This window comes from Nicotiana tomentosiformis, chromosome 12 (assembly GCF_000390325.3).
Source record: "Nicotiana tomentosiformis chromosome 12, ASM39032v3, whole genome shotgun sequence".
Classification (NCBI taxonomy): domain Eukaryota; kingdom Viridiplantae; phylum Streptophyta; class Magnoliopsida; order Solanales; family Solanaceae; genus Nicotiana; species Nicotiana tomentosiformis.
The window spans coordinates 56,608,647-56,625,646 of NC_090823.1; the positions used below are offsets into that span (position 1 = coordinate 56,608,647).

Here is a 17,000-nt window from a genome sequence, read left to right on the forward strand (position 1 = left end):
CTTTGCTTTTATCTCCCCTTGCTCCATCCCCTGGCTCTTCGGGTTGCCTAACATTCCCGTTCTACTAAAGACGGGAGCCACACTAAGGTAATGTTTATCCCTTCAAGACTTTCAGTGCCTATCTTTGTAGTACTCATATCTAGTTGTACTATTTTAGAGTGCACCATCTGGGTGTCTCACAAGGAGATCTATTACCACATTTGCAATACCCTTCGGAAATGTCAACTAACACAAATAATCCATTCACCATTTTGGGTTACTCTAACCCCAGCCGGATCTTGATATCCGTCCTTCTCTTATACTACTTCTGTTAGCTTCCATAAGAAATAAATGAGATGGGTGTGGCCAATTGTATATACCTTTGTTATAATTGAAGGTAACTCAAAATGCTTATATTTCTCTGCTTGAATTGTAAATAATGTTCATCTCTACTAACTAGGTACCTCGTACCCCTCTTCACCTTGCTTCTTTTACTTGCTGAAACTTGTGTGTACCTTCCAATTCTCTTATTCCTTTTTACCGTAAGAGTGGATAGACATTCTAGTCTTAGGGATCCTTATCAAGAAGTTTACACATCTTAGTACACACATGATCTGTTGAATACCTCATATTTATCCATCATAAGCGTGATGTAAAAATTGAGTTCCTCTGACTCAACTCTTCCATATCTACATCTCTTACCAACCATTTTTCTGGATGGAGGCATCATCGTATTATCAATAAGATAGAGTTTTGGAAATTGAGTTCTAACAACTGAGCTCTACCACACGATCTAGAGTAAGAAGAAAGAGTGACAGTCCTAAATGCCCTGTAGCCTCCTGCTTATAAGTGTGGTGCACAACACACCCATAAACAAGACTACTAGACACGGCTTGTAGACTCCCTAGGACAGAACTGCTCTGATACCACTTTTGTCACGACCCAAACCGATGGGCCGCGACGGGCACCTGGTACCTTACTCAACAGAGTACCAACGTAACGTATCTTTCTTATTACATCATCATATACATGTGACATACAGGCCTAATAGGCCAACATCATCATTTATAAACTCAAAACATAGGCCGACAAGGTCGTACAATCTTTCACGTGCACGATATATGTCTACAAGCCTCTAAGAGTACATAAATATCATAAAGGTCGGGACAGGGTCCCGCCATACTAATCAGTACATGTTCTAATCATACTGACCACATAAGCAACTCCGGAATAAATGGAGTGCACCAACATCTTCCGCTGAGCTGATCGCCTACTTGGAGGACTTTCGACCTGTCTATCGAGACCTGCGGGCATGAAACGCAGCGTCCCCAGGTAAAAGGAACGTCAGTACAAATAATGTACCGAGTATGTAAGGAATAAAATTCAGTAAATAATAGACATGAGAGAAACATGGAGTAAAAGACTCGACATGTACGTCTGCATAGCTTTGTGAATCATTTTATTTTTATAATGTCATGCATTTGTATACCAGCTGATCAGGTGGTGGTGCGTATATAACGCCATAACCTTTTCTCATATCCCATATACATATAATAATGCGTATATAACGCCATCTGGTCATGGGTCAATGTACATGTATAAATGCATGAAATACATAAGAAATACGTTAATAAGATTCTCTCGGAATGTCATAAAAATAATATGCCTCTCGGATAAATTTTATCAAATATGTATTTTTTTGAGACCCATGAACAGAAGATATAATAATAACTCACATGGGGAATCAAGAATATAGACATCCCTAGTATTTCTATGAATAGAGTCATTTATGAAAGTTGTGCATTTGCTCGTTTCGTATAGATCATGCCAAAAGGAAAGAAGGGATAGCCTTAACATACCTGAACCAATTCTCTTGACAATCCCTTCAATACACGTTGATTGCGACAAAATATGTAAGGGCGGATCAAAGTAGGGGAAAATTCGTATGATATTCTTTGAGAAAGATTACACCGTACTCCCTTAGAATCGCAAAATCCCGTTGCTATAACATTACGTAGTCTTTGTATGAAAGATTGAAGCCACTTCACGTTGCTAAGATGATATGGTATTTTTGCTTGAAATGTTGCTGAAGATCCGTTTCTTACCAAATGGAAATTGGAGAGGTCTTTATGATTTATATGGTGTGGGGCCCACATCTAATGACTAAGCCACATAATAAACTTAAATGTGACACCTCTCAATCATAACTCAAGAGTCATTAAGTTAGCTTTAGCTTGCTGTCAAGCCCTCATTAATCACACGTGGATTTGTCCCCCTTAACAATTATCCAAATAATTATCCACAAAATTCAATTTACAAGTTAATCTCCCACTAAAAAAATTCATAACTACCCAATTATCCACATAATTAAGAATTATCTCAAATTACTTAAAATACTACTCACATTTAACACATTTTATACACATCACTATCATGGTCATGTAGTACCTTGAATGGCATTAGTCCATAAATACCGGGTATTATAGCTCGGACCGTATTTATCCCAAAATGTCAAACTTCGACGAAACTCATTTCCTTCGATTCGCTTACCCTTTCACCTTCACGAATTTACTTATCTCTTGTGTGAAATAGCGTAATACTTATAATCCCAAAATAATCTCATTCCCGAACTTACGTCGATTAACTTACGACGAAACGTACGAGAATACGGGATGTAACATCTCATTTCCGAGTTTTCATCAATTTACTTATGACGTACTTCTGCGTACGAAAACGTGAGGTGTAACAGTTGTATCGAAGAAATATGGATTCATCGATGGAAATTGACAAAGAGAAAGATGCTAGATTGGACAGATAAAACTTTACCCAGCTGTAAATCAATACATATAACGAAAACATTCTTAAGTGAAAATAAAAAGTGAAAGAGATGTGTAGTATCCGCTCACTAGATATTGAGCAAGAAGTTGATTTTGAAAAAGATTAGAATACCCCCACTGCTGCTGAGCAGTACCCATGGTTTCTCATAAGGCCGATGGACTCCATTCATATTGTAGTATTTTAGTATTTGTATTTTATCCTTTCGAAATATAGAATCTGGCAAATAATATTATAATAAGAATATATTATATAAATATATACCGTCTTTGGAACTTGTGCACAAGCACAAAACCACTGATATGGCATTATATTGTAATAGTGAAAAAGGTTACTCACCTTGAAAAGTACGTCTATTTTCCATATGACTCTAGGTTTTCCCCAAATTTTTATGTCAAGTTTTTGCTTAAAAGTTAAAAGTAAACACTGTAATTTATGCTAATTATCAGAATATAGCGCCAAACTTATTCTAGCGCCAAAACTATTCCCTCCAAAAAGAGGGTTTATTCTTAATTTTTATTTTTATTGATAATAGTTTTTTTTCAACTGATTTTTGAGTACAAGGGGGTTGCCCTTCCCATTCAAAATGTGAAGGGGTATAGTTTTCAAGTATTAAAGGTTAAGGGATCAATAGGATTTTACTCTACTTTTTAAGTATAGTGTGTGTGTATTAAGGACTGGATATCCAAAATGAGACACAACTTAGATGATTCGAGTAACAAGAATGCTGTGGACGTATCTGAAGAAGTTTAATCTGCTTAGGTTACTACTTTTTAAATATTTGAGTTATTTTGTTTATGTTATGTTTTGGGTGAGTAGAGACTTTCTCATCAACAGCTGATACAAATCTAGCGGGTACAAAACACGGCCAAATAAGAAAACAAAATTTTGGAAAATGATAGTGAGAAAAACATTAAAGAATGATGGATCTTGAACATAATTACTCCCCCTCTTGCACACGTTGACAGAATGTAATAAAGTCTTTGTCCCGTGTATGAGTGCATGAATTTAAGAGAGGAACTGAAAAAGAGAAATACTAGCTAGGTGAACAGAGGGTAATGAACGGGGAAAAAAAAGTACGAAGGTCGTTATAGTGAAAAATGGGTTTCACCAAGTGGAACGCAATACACCAAGCACCTTCTTTAGTTTAGGAGCTTACTAGTATAGCCTTTTGCTCTTATCATATCGGCTAAGGCCATCAATTTCCCCACATCAGATGGGAAGAAACAAAAACGAAAACATTTCTCTCTGTTAGGTTGCCTGTGCTCTACTTGATAGCTGGTATCTATAAAGATCCAATCAATCTATACAAGCTCTTTCCTATCTTTATCCCAACTAACTGGCTATACTACCTAACGCTAGCTATATCTCAACAGCCATCCCTACAGAAAATGGGATGGAGTAAAACAAAAGAATGTGACCGGAAAATTTTACAGATGACTCGAATCTGTACAGCAGAAGAAATTGGGAAACTAACAAGTTACAACTGTACAACCACTAATCTTCTATCCTTTGTATCTCACCCATCATGATGCGATTGCTTGTAACCTTGAATCCAAGAAGAGCAGGATCAATCTGCCTTCCTTTCTTTCCTTTCTTCTTACCACTACGGGCACATTGTGTTCCATCCAATGCCTCTGATGCATGTGCCTCCTGAGCTGTTGGCTTCTTTGCGTTACTCTTAAGCATGTCACTGAATGATGTCTCTGAAACATCAGCATCACCACAAGATGCAGTACGTCGGAAGCGCACATCTTTCTTTCCAGATGTCACGGTGTCACGGACTTGATTTGCTGCATTACCTCCCGCTTCCCTCTTGCCCCCTAGTAATAGAATTAACATGAGGATGAGTAAGCAATTCGTGATAGATGGAATTTGTGCACAAGGGGATTGGGAATTTTACTGTTACAAGTGCCACAATGGGAATAGCAGAGATAAAAATAACTGGTATACTCCTCACATGCATCTTCAAGGTGCAAAATAGAAATGAAACATAGTAAAATCAAGACACAATCAGAAGACAGTTTGCAACAAAAAGGAAAAGGACAGCCTACTTTCAGAAGCCATGGCATCTGAAGGATTTTTGCTTTTCACAAGGGTATCAGAAGTTAGCTCAGATAGACTCTCCTGTGTCGAAGAAACTCGTAAGACAGGTGGACGCTTCAGCAAGATATTATCCAGCCTTTTTGATGTCACAGTCATCATCCTACCAAATAAAAACAAAATACAGATGCATATCAGGAAAGTAATATCACAACATATTTTTACATATCAGGAAAGTGCTATCTATTGCATGATTTTTACACCATACACTGATAAATGAAAAAATTAACCTTTTAAGAAAGGGAAGGGAAAAAAAGCAACCGAAACTTTTTGTGAGAGCATGGCCGAGATCAGACAGATTTGGCAACACAGTTTTGGAGGGTGAAAACACTACTATAACAAAATAATTTCCACATTCTTATGACAGTTATACCTTTTATTTTAATAAGTTATGACAGTGATACCTTTAAACATACAGAACTTGGAAAAAGTTTTTGAACAATCAAATTGGTGCCCAAACATCACCTTTCCTAAGACTGAAACCTAGTAGTAGTGACAATGCTGATATTATCTGATTACGCCTTTAGGGAAGAGGCTCCTTAACAACACTTGATTATACATGCATGTACAACAACGACAACAAACCCAGTATAATCTCACAGGTGGGGTCTGGGGAGGGTAGTGTGTACGCAGAGCTTACCACTACCTTAAGAAAGATTATGCATGCATGTACCATTATAAATATCAGTAAAATGAAGATGGTGCGCAATAGAATGAAATATCAGAACCAAAAATGTTCAGTACTGAAGCAATAATTCAGTTTCTAAGCAAGCCAGCCTACTCTATAATAAGAGAACATTCTTTTTGTAATAGAATCTTGGCAATAAATCCTACTGCTTCAGGAATTACAACTAGCAGTTTCCTCTTACAGAGCATTTTATACGAATAAAATTGTTGCAGCTGCTGAAGCACAAACTTTACTTCATTTTCCAAACTACCAACTATGCCCATCAGAATGACACCAATAATGATAAATCCTTTCCTTTCCATGAAGAAGCAGAAGATAGCACTTACCGTTCCTTCGGAATTTCCTCCGCAACCGAATCCCCTCTATCACTCTTGTCATTGTAGAAGTCAAGATTTCCACCTGAGATGATTTAAAAACATTAAAATCTTTCAAACAATAAAATCTTCTTTTGGATAAAGGGATATATGTACACACACAAAGAGAGAGAGAGAGAGAGAGAGAGAGAGAGAGAGAGAGAGAGAGAGAGAGAGAGAGAGAGAGAGAGAGAGAGAGAGAGAGAGAGAGAGAGAGAGAGAGAGTAACCTCCAGTCCCAAGTGAACTGTGCCTGCTAAGCAAGTTAACTGGCATTTCCCCCTCTACGGTCATCACACCAGCTTGCCCACCGATACTTTCTCGAGCTTCAAGATACACCTGCAGATAACCATCTTGACATGTAAGAGCACATCTTCATCGCCACCACATATAAGATGCCTATGTCTGGGATCTTGTAAATTACCTGAGAGGCATCATTGATGCTGGAAAAGACAGGTTCAACTTCAGCTAAAGCTCCAGAATGAGATTTGTAGGGCAATTTCTCACCAACATCAAGACCACTGGCAATCTCATCTACATGATCTCTCTGTGGTGGCAAACCTGAATTAGAACCATATGATCCAACACTAAAGGCTTGGTTTAGACTCGTATCCTGGTCCAAAAGAGGGTTGAACGAACAGTTTGAAGCATTTGTCCCAGAAAACTGACCAGAGTGAAAGCCCCTCTCAAACAAAATCCCCCTGGTCATTTCTGCTTTCTCAGTTGACTGCTGGCCAGATTTTTGCTGGAGCAGCTCCATAAGTAATCGCTTTGAACTGTCATCGCTAGCACCAGCTGACATCCACATACTTTGATCTTCAGAAGCCCTTTTGACATCAAAATCCCTTCTTTGCATCTCACCATTAAGATGCAGTTGCTGCATCCGAGTTTCCATCCAATCAACTGGTAACTGACCATTTCTTTCAGGCCAATGATTTTCAATTGTATCTGCATTCGGAGCATGAAATTGATTGGAAAACAAAGGATGGTGAGGAGATTGCGCGTGGGTTCCAGTCGAGAACCCAGGCATATGACCAGCTGATTGCATTCTTGAATTTGGATCTTGCATTTCTAAACCTTGTGCACGCAATAGAGGATTTACAGCGTCCAAATTAACACCAGGACCACCACCAGGTACTGACATTGTACGTTCTAAAGGCAGTAATCCAGAGTCATAGAGACCCCGCTGAAGTCTATCCTGCACTGACAAATTCCTTTCCAGATGACTGACATGCTCTTCAGGAAGGGGTATCTGTTGCTGTTGGTAAATATCTAATGGGCCAAATCCAGAGTTGGCTCGACGAGCAACAGCTGGATTTCGGAGAAACTGACCAGTTTCATCTACATGCCAGACAGAACCAATCTGTCTATCTTCCTCCATTTCCAAACGTTGCCTTAGCCTCTCATGCACTTGTTCCTGTTGAAGGATTTGATGCTCCACAGGGTGCAGTTGTCCATGCTTTGCCCGAGATAGGAGCTCCATCAAATCATTTTGATGCCCTTGACGCGGTATTTGACCAAATTTTGCTTGAATGAGATGCTCAATAGATGGTTCAGCATGTCTTGGAGGGAGATGTGAACGCTGTTGCAGTTCACTCAGAATTTGCTGTTTAATCAACACCTGCTCCAGAGCACTGTTATGCCTAATAGAACCAAGACGTGATTGTGCAAGACTTGAATCACATATTTGACTCTGCAATAATTGTTCAAGAAGCAGCTGTCTAGCATGGGACTGTTGTTCTTTCATTAGCATTTGCTGTTGATGGAACTGTTGCTGTTGTTGCAGTTGTTGTTGTTGAAGCTGTAACTGTCTCTGCTGCTGCTGCTTCTGCTGCAGCTGAAGAGCCATAAAGTGTTCCAAGTCCTGTCCAGTCTGACTCGTCATCTGCGGTTGGTGTATTGAATTATAATTTGCCCCTTGTTCCAGCATTGCTTCATTTAAATGACTATTATGAGAAGACATCAAACTATTAGGATGCTGTTGTTGAAGTTGTTGGGAGAACAGCTTATCTGCCAACTCAAACCGGTTCAGTTCGTGGTCCCTGTGCAACAAGTGGCTGGCATCTGTAGCATCTTGATATAAGTTGGGTTCTAATAGAGCATTTCTTCTATAAGCATCAGTCCATGTCTCTACAGTAGAGGCTGGTTCCGTCTTAGCACCAAACGGCGCAACCCTTGCAGCAACAGGGTTTAGAATCTGATCCTGGCCACCTCCACTAAATGGAACATCTGAGATAGGACCACTCTTTCCTGAAGTGCCTTCAAGCTCTGACCATAATAAACCAAGTGGGTGCAGTGGCTCTTCCTCTTCCTGATTTGGAACTCGGCCCCCGGTCATTGCGTTTGGAATTGCACGGTGCATATTTGAAGGATCAGTAGGTCCCGTTGAAGTTTTTCCAATAGGATTGCCACTGCTTCCAGGTCTTCCTGGAAACACAATTTCTGCAAATGGATTTCCATTAAGTAATGAATCAGATAGCAAAAGAACAGATAAAGGTCACCTGCATTAAATATTAATGATCATGATCTTGATGGCCTATTTGCAAGGAAAGAGGCTACGTTCTCTCCTCCAAAGCCACCAGAGGCCATGCATTGGCATAAAAATAAGAATCCAAAGTGAAAACGCTAACTAACCTTCGTCTTGAGCAACGAAATCATGAAACTCTTCATTTTGTAAATAAGGCGGTTTAAATTGACGAGCTGGATGATCAGGTACTGACTGATTAAGATGTCCACCAAGGCCATTGTGGCCATCAAAATCAGATGTCGGCCAGCTCAAGCCATCCAGGGCAGCAGAACCAACCATCTCAGAAACAGAAGCTGAGCAATGTAAACCAGAGTCCAGCTTCCCCTCTAGTAGAGCAGATGGTTCTACCTGAGGAAGATTGATGTTACCAACATACTCATGTTCAAATTTCAAATGCGGCATTATGTCACCCAGTTCAAAGAAAGGTGAATCTTCAGGGGCATCTTCCAACCGAACTGGCAAGTCAGTTCCAAAAAATCCCTGGTCAAACCATGAGATGATGTCAGCTCCAAGAAATGGCCCCTGGACTTCGCCCTGTGGATCACGATAATACAAACTCAACTCCTCAGGTGGGGTAACCCTTCCCAGAAGGTTGTTCCAATAGATTTCTGAAGAGGACTTTGCAAATCGGGAATTTGAATCACCAGGAACCTTTGAACTGACATCAAAGGCAACATGTTGTTGGATGTTCTCAAAGACAGTGGCCCTGGTTACTCCAGATTCTGGTAAGCTGACCTCAGAAGTATCAGATTTAGACCCACTAATGACTTTCAAGCAGTCTTTGACAGTTCTCTTCCTGGTCAACAATCTTTCATCTGCAGGAATAGATTCAGAAACTTTCTCTTTCTGTCCTTCATGATTATCTCCACCTAAATCAAGAACAAGTTCTTTATCAGAAGTCAACAAGTAAAGCTATATTGATGAGAAGAGCGAATAATTAATTCCAAAATAAATAGAGGTAATACTTTACTCACCATCCAACTTGACCTTGACACCATTCTCATAAGAAAAGCTATAGGCATTGGCTTCTTCAACACCTTTTGAAGTTTTCAGTAACCTATCAGCTGCCTCTTCAGTGACATCAGCAGAGGGAGCACCCTGCTTTGGATTGTTGGGCTCTGTATCCCCAGTTTCTGGGAAGTACAAAAACAATCAGAGAGAATCCTGTGCTCCTACTCCAACAAAAAGATAATGGACATGGGATAGCAGTAGCACTCAGTAGCGCATCCTAAGACAGTGTTTGAAAGACAGTTACCTGTGACATCATCCATTGATTGACCCTTTCTAAAAGGATTGTAAGAAACACCACTACCAGTAATTTTACCCTTCCATATGTCATTGAGGACAGCCTGTAAGAATGATCAAGTAACTTTATGGTATCAAATATTTCTTGAACACTAAACCGACAAGACTGATTGAATGAAGTAATCGATTTAGCTCACCTCCTCCTCAGCATCAGGAACAACAAAAGCTAATGGTTCAATAGCAATTACTTGAGTAACTGGGGGTTCTTCTTCCATATTTTCAGGCATGCTACAAAGAGATGAGCCAAGCTTTTGCATGCGGTATATGTCAAGAGTTTTCCCCCTTGGATAACAAAATATGCCAGCTGAGATGCTTGGTTTTCCAGCAACAGAATTCTCAAATGGTGAAGCACCAATTGCACCCCCAGAGGAAGGTCTTACAATAGTCACAGTAGACCTCCCACGACCCAAGTTAAATCCCACATTTGACCCTTCTACTTTTCCTCTTTCCTGTCCAAAGCCTGGGGCAGCACGATAGGAACCTGGAGCCGCAGAGTTACCCTCCATTCTATGGCGTGGACGCCACTTATCACGAGAATCTGACTCCCGCTCCAAGACAGCACGGTTAGCGAGAAATGGTTGACCATCATTATGAACATCTTCCTTATCTACATCTATCCTTTTCTCACTGCGATTTTCTTTTTCTTTGCCATCAGGACCCCACCTAGAAGACCACTTGCTATCACGTCTTGTATCAAGCCCAGAATTGCGGTTATTAACATCACGATCGGTTTTCTTTCGTTCTCTTCGACCAAGCAAGCTAGTTTCCCTCTCTTCCTCACGCCACCGGCGACCACTCTCAGTCTCCACTGTCGTTCTTCTCCAATCCTTTTTGTCCTCAGGCATATCTGTATGCCAGGCCTCCTTTTGACTTGAATCAGCAGAACTTCCAAGTGACAAAGAGCTCGGTGGACGCATTTCCTATGGTGAATAGAACACGGGTAGAAAACACTTTACAAGAAAAACTTCAAGCAGTATAACAGAACAGGGCAAGTGTAACCTCTGGCACGTGAGATATTTGCAGAGAAAAGACTGGAAATTCAAATCTTTAAAAAATCACAGGTGAATGAATACAACATGAAAGTAGCAAATGAAGGAAAATTTTCTTGAGTTCTCTTTAACACAGCAGAGAAAATGGTAACTGCCACTTAAAGTATTTTATATGTACAAAAGTCTAGGAGGAAATAATGCCACAATGTGACAGAATCCAGCCAAAATTTATAGGAAATCTTTTTTCAGGTTGTTTCAAGCTAGCTTTTTTTGTTTAGATAAATAAGGACAGCTCGGATCAACGGTGACAGTTTCTAAATACTAAATATCAATTTTAAAACTTGGAATTGTTATGAGACCACCACTAACGGACATTCAGGATGAAAGTATTTCCTCTGGGTGATGGGCATTAAATACCATAAAAAATCACAAGGTCTAATTCAACAACAAAACACTTAATTCTCAAGGGTGCCCTGTAAACTTAGAAAGGAGAATTTCCAAATGGAACAAACTATTTCTTTTTTATTTTGTTTCGGCTGATCAAGTACAATTCATCATACCATAGACAAAGCTAGTAAAAATGTATCAATCATGTCGAAGAAAAATTTTTAAGGTTAACAATTATTTTATATACTCTATTGAGTTCAATATGATGTTGTAACTCCAGGTGGGACTACTTTACATCCACATCTCGACTTGGTCTTACAAGAATCTGCGACTCCTCTCAAACTGCAAACCGTCTCTCAAGTATTCGAAATAATAATAGGTGAAAATGAAAATAAAACTCATTGTAAAGAGATGTTTTTTTTTTTTTTGAGAACTCATTCTTTTAGAGATAGTACCACAAAAGCAGAGCTTAGGGTCCAAAAGTCCAAAAATAACTATGCAAAAGTTTCCATTGACTCAATCTGTATCTTCAAAAATAGTTTGTATCATGAAATTATCCATTGTATAGCAGAAATAGGGAAATCGTTACTCTGCAAGTAAACTTGACACAGAAATGACCAAAAACTCACCATCTTTGTGTCACTTGGTTTAGCATAAAGCCACTGCGGAGACAAAGGAATGCTGCTGTCCACCATCGGATGATCTAAAGCGATGTGAGAAGGTAAAAAAGAATCAGAAGAAGATCCATAGCACTCACGCAATCAGAATCAAGAATGAAAAATATTCTACCTTTGGAAATATCAAGCTGGCCCATGAAAGGCTTGCTGTCATCGTTACCTGCAGATGTTTCTTAGCAACTGTAAAACACGATAAAATAGGACCGAATTCCTACTCCAGAAATAAAAAGCAAAGACTTTAGCATGGATAATGAAAAACTACTAGCAGCTATTGGGCTGAATATAGAAGAACATGACACTTTAGTGAGAAATCAACCACTTCCTACAGATAATAACACTCGTAAACTACTAATCTTAAAATGTTTATGAGAAGCAAATCTAGCAGCAATGCCTCTAGTCCAGCTAAGATTAACCTAAAGGCTCAATCCTACACTGTATTTTGAGTTCGCAACGGGAAGAAATTGGCATCATTTTCTTCTCTTGGAGGACTGATACATCTCACACACTCAAAGAAAGCAAATCGACACAACTAAATACAGAGAAAACAGCACTTTGCAACATAGCGCCTGATCTGCAGCCCTAGAATTCAAGTTGAATCTCAATTGAAGCAAGCATCGCACGAAGTTCAAAATTCATATATAAGATCAATAACCCCTAAATCAAGCATTAGACAATCATCCTTCGAATCCCATCGAAATTAAAATACAAAGTAACAATAAACAAAATAAGGAGGACCTTTGGAGTGATCGGAAGGGTTAGAGGAAAGGAGATCGTCAGGGAGATCGAGCTTTCCTTCGGCCATGGCCTTTGTGTCAGAGAAGATTCAGAAAAGTAAGGATCGATTCGAGAGAAATGAAACGGAAGAGCTAGCAAGAGAGTGGAAATTGAAGAGTCAAATGAGAAACAAAGTGAATAGTGAATGCGGTGAGGGGATTTTAGGGTTCGGAGAGAACTGTGTTGCAGGGAGAGAGAAAGAGATGGACGAGTCGGGGGGATAGATGACAGAGAAGAAAAGGCTCGAGGGTTTGGGTGGTCACTAGACCCAAATCATCTTCAAACAAAAATTAAAAAAAATAAAAGGTAGTACTTGTTAAGAAATTAAACGTAACAATATAAAACAAAAAAATAGATAAGCAATGTAGAGAGAAAAAAAAGAACTTTGTTATTTTATAGTGTTTCTCAAGTGTGCATGATATATAATCCTCAATACCTCTATCTATAGAATTTCATAGAGGCTTACAATAAGGTTACTTTAAACATTGTATTAATCATTGGGATCATGGGGAGATCAAGGGGATGGTTATGGAGGTATCGGAGTTATAACCATAAGTGATGGAGTAGTGAAAGTTATGAAGATAATGGAGAAGAGTAGTGGGTATTACTCCTTTAGGAGTTATAGATATCCACCATAATATAATATTTCATAACACTCCCCATTGGATTTCTAAAGATAATATGTTGTCACGTCCCGAACCTGGGCCTGGACTTAACACGGCACCCGGTGCCTGACTACATATGACCGAGCAAACCAACTGGTTGACTGAATCAACATGTGATATCATAACATATTGAATGCGGAAGATAAACTAACACATGTTGATATACTGAAAGTTTGAATGATATAAATCAAAGTGTGAAAACACTAATGTAAGTCTGAAACATATATGTAGCCAACATTACTTAGCATGAAAAGTCTGCGACTCTGTCTAACTGTGACTCCAGTCTATGAAGCCTCTAATGAAGTACTGAAAATATTGACTGTCTATAAATACTAAAAGACTGTAAAGTAATGATAATGCCCCGAAAGAACTGGGGCTCACCAAATAGCTGGTACGAGAATCCTAGCGCTCTGAATTGTCAACCTGTAAATCATTACTTGCATCGTGAGACGCAGGCCCCGGGCAAAAGGGATCTCAGTACATTTGAATTGTATTGGTATGTAAAGCAACTAAAAGAAAGAACTGTAAATGCTGAAACTGAAACTAAACTGATAATTGATATCTGAGAACTGATACTAATAACTGATAACCGATAACTGAACTGCATAAAGGAAGTAAGGATATGAATACTCCCTCTTCTGAATGATGAACCACCTGTTTATCTGAATAAATAAACTGCAACCTCAGGACCAATATATATGTGCAAAAGTTACGGCCTCGGGCCCAAGTATACGTATACATAACTGCGGCCTCAGACCCCAAGATGTATAAAAAATAAACTACGGCCTCATGTCCAAAGATGCATAAAGCGTAAACTACGGCCTTAGGCCCAAATACAGGTGTTCAACATTTAGGGATTCAAAATCAGGAACTAAGAATCATACTACAACACATGATACTGAAATACTGAGCCATACTAAGTTACATGATACTGGAATACTGAATAGAACTAGACCGAGACATGTATTCATGAACTGATTATGAGAACTGAACCTTCAACTATTTATGACATGCTGAGTAATCAAGATTGAGACTCATGGGCATCAAATACAAGTCTATATTGATTACGCACTAAGCTCACAATGTTCGAAATAAAATTCATGAACGAATTACGAAGCTAGAGAATAGAAGTTCTACAACTATTCAAGGAACTAAGCTTAACTATATTTCTGAGGTAATTAGTAACGTTATAAAATAAACGTAGTGTAGGGAGAATTATTAACATTTTCAAACATAGAGAGTTAGCCTCACATACCTTAACTTCCTACTCTTGAGCGTAATACAACATTCGCCAACCCTTTCAACTTTAATCTATATCAATCAAGTCATAGGGATTCCGTATTAGCAATAATACTCATGTTTTGGTCACTCATGCATTTTATCAAATACCTTATGGGCGTAAAGCCTCATATCCCTCATTAATGGTATTTCTACACCCAAAAATCCATTTTCTTGCTCCTAAATAAATTCTAAAATCTCAAATTTCTTATAATCAATATCATTCTTCATCACCCATAAGATAAACAACACCCTTAACCAATAATCAACAATCAACAACCCAAACATATAATCGTTCATGCTTTTCTATCAAACCCATCAACTCATATGTCATGAACCTAGAGTCTATAATCATTAGTCCAATGCTATAATCAATTAGAGGATGAAGATATTACCTTTTGACGTTCAATCCTCTTGAATTCGAGTTCTATGATTTCTTTTCTCAAGAATGATGTCTCGATCGAATATCTAATGATTTGAAGGGTACCCATGTTAATAAGGTGTTGGAGAATTAAAATTAACTTAGAATCACTATTAGAACTTACCTTGAATGGTGGAGGGACCTTTGAGGAAGTTAGGTTCTTGAGAGCTTCCCTTTCTAGAGCAAGTTTTTATTTTGGGGGTATGGGGATGAAGTAGGGCTTTTAAAATGACCCCCCGGTGTGCTCCCATGCAGTTGAAGGCCCAAACGTGCACCTGAATGCACATTAAGGGCAGTAGCACTGCCACAAGTGTGCGGCCACACACAGGAACATCTGGGCGCGCACCTGAGCGCATATACTGCGCATTGTCCAGTAAAATGCTCATAATTGTTTGCACAGAGATCCGTTCAGACTTCACAATATATCACTGGAAAGGTATTTCAAAGGGATACAACTTTCATGTTTTAAGGTTTCCCAAATCCTTAACAAATTTGCACAAAATTCTGATAGAAGATAGATATTCTATAAACTTTGTCGATTTTATCGAATCTTATGCACCTCACTCTCCGTCTTGATTTCAAAGCAACCATTTCCACCCATACGCATCCTGATAGGACTTTACATGTTTAAAATATTATATTAATACTCATTTAACACGTCCACGCCTAATCCAAATTTACGGAGTGTTATATTATCTCCCCCTTGGGATCATTCGTCCTCGAATGATTATCCTGGTTGTAACAACGGCTAACTCTGGACCTTAAACGGGTTTGGTGAAAACATGCTAACACTGAGCTTTCATGAACAGTTGCATACTAAACTGAATAACTACTGCATTGACTGAATATTGAGCTGATTGAATACTGAAAGACATGGAGATTATAATATAAGGTCTAAATGAAAAGGTTAGTTACCTTCAACATTTCTCTAAAACACTCGCCAGCTATCATAGCATAAGACAAGCCTCACAAGGCATCATAATACGCATAACATGAAACATATACGTGAATTATGGTCTGCCATGGATACATGAATACTGAACTAACATGGATATATGAATACTGAACTGGCATGAATATTTGAATAGTGAACTGACATGAATATCTGAGTATTAAGATAACATGAATATCTGAGTATTGGACTGACATGAGTATTTGAGTACTAAACTAACATGAGTATTTGAGTACTGAACTGACATGAGTATCTGAGTATTGAATTGATATGAATGTTATAACATGAGATGTGAATACTGGAAACTTGAATGTTATAACATGACACGTGAAATAGTGTATGTGCAACCGTCAATTCTGGTGGCAACTCTAACTCATAATTTACTTGCTCGATCCTTCGTAGGATCCTATACAGTTTGATGCATCTAGGACTGAGCTTTCCTTTCTTCCCAAATCTCGTAATACCTTTTATAGGCAAAAATTTTAGAAACACCCAATCATCAACTTGAAACTCTAGGCCTCTACGTCGCACGTCCAAATAGGGCTTTTGGCGACTCTGAGTCGTCTTCAAATGCTCTTAAATCAACTTGACTTTCTTCATAGCCTGATAGACCAACTCTTGTCCCAACTACTCTATTTCACCAACTTCGAACCAACCAATTAGCGATCTACACCTTCGCCCATACAGAGCTTCGTACGATGCCGTCTTGATACTAAAATGGTAGTAGTTGTTATTATAAGTAAACTCAATGAGAGGTATGTGATCATCTTAATTAACTTTAACATTAAGGACATATCCTCAAGTGTCTGGATAGTGCGCTCTGCCTGGCCATCTCTCTGTGGATGAAAAACTGTGTTGAGGTTTACTCTTGTGCCTAATCCTTTATGAAAGGACTTCTAAAAGTTCGTTGTAAATTGAGCACCACGATCTGAAATGATGGACAACAGAGTCCCATGCAATCGGACGATTTCCTAAAGCTACAACTTGGCATAATCTTCTGCTGAATCTGTGGTCTTTACTGGCAAGAAGTACGATGACTTGGTAAGTCGATCTACAATCACCCAATCA

The 17,000-nt window shown here is 38.9% G+C and overlaps 1 protein-coding gene and 1 long non-coding RNA gene across 2 annotated transcripts in view; both read right to left on the reverse strand.

Annotated features, from left to right (window-relative positions):
- Positions 1-965: 965 nt before the first annotated feature.
- The window catches only part of LOC138903656 (uncharacterized), an 81,447-nt gene continuing 65,412 nt past the window's right edge, over positions 966-17,000 (reverse strand). The window contains exon 2 of the long non-coding RNA XR_011412994.1: positions 966-1,051. This is a non-coding gene — a long non-coding RNA (uncharacterized lncRNA). The remainder of the gene's footprint in view (positions 1,052-17,000) is intronic.
- On the reverse strand, positions 4,044-12,890 carry LOC104107212 (uncharacterized). Its single transcript, XM_009615951.4, has 12 exons — positions 12,578-12,890; positions 11,955-12,002; positions 11,795-11,868; positions 9,927-10,709; positions 9,740-9,833; positions 9,459-9,617; positions 8,592-9,353; positions 6,382-8,399; positions 6,188-6,296; positions 5,932-6,004; positions 4,869-5,020; positions 4,044-4,637 (listed from the first exon to the last, which is right to left on the reverse strand). Exons 1-12 carry the CDS (start codon positions 12,642-12,644, stop codon positions 4,312-4,314), a joined length of 4,665 nt encoding a protein of 1,554 aa, XP_009614246.2. The 5' UTR covers positions 12,645-12,890; the 3' UTR covers positions 4,044-4,311.

Coding starts and splice junctions, on each gene's coding strand:
- LOC104107212 (XM_009615951.4), bottom strand. CDS start 12,644: ATGGCCGAAGGAAAGCTCGATCTCCCTGACGATCTCCTTTCCTCTAAC. Junction 11,869..11,954: donor CCAGCTTGATATTTCCAAAG/GTAGAATATTTT, acceptor ACATCGCTTTAG/ATCATCCGATGGTGGACAGC. Junction 9,834..9,926: donor TTCCTGATGCTGAGGAGGAG/GTGAGCTAAATC, acceptor TCATTCTTACAG/GCTGTCCTCAATGACATATG.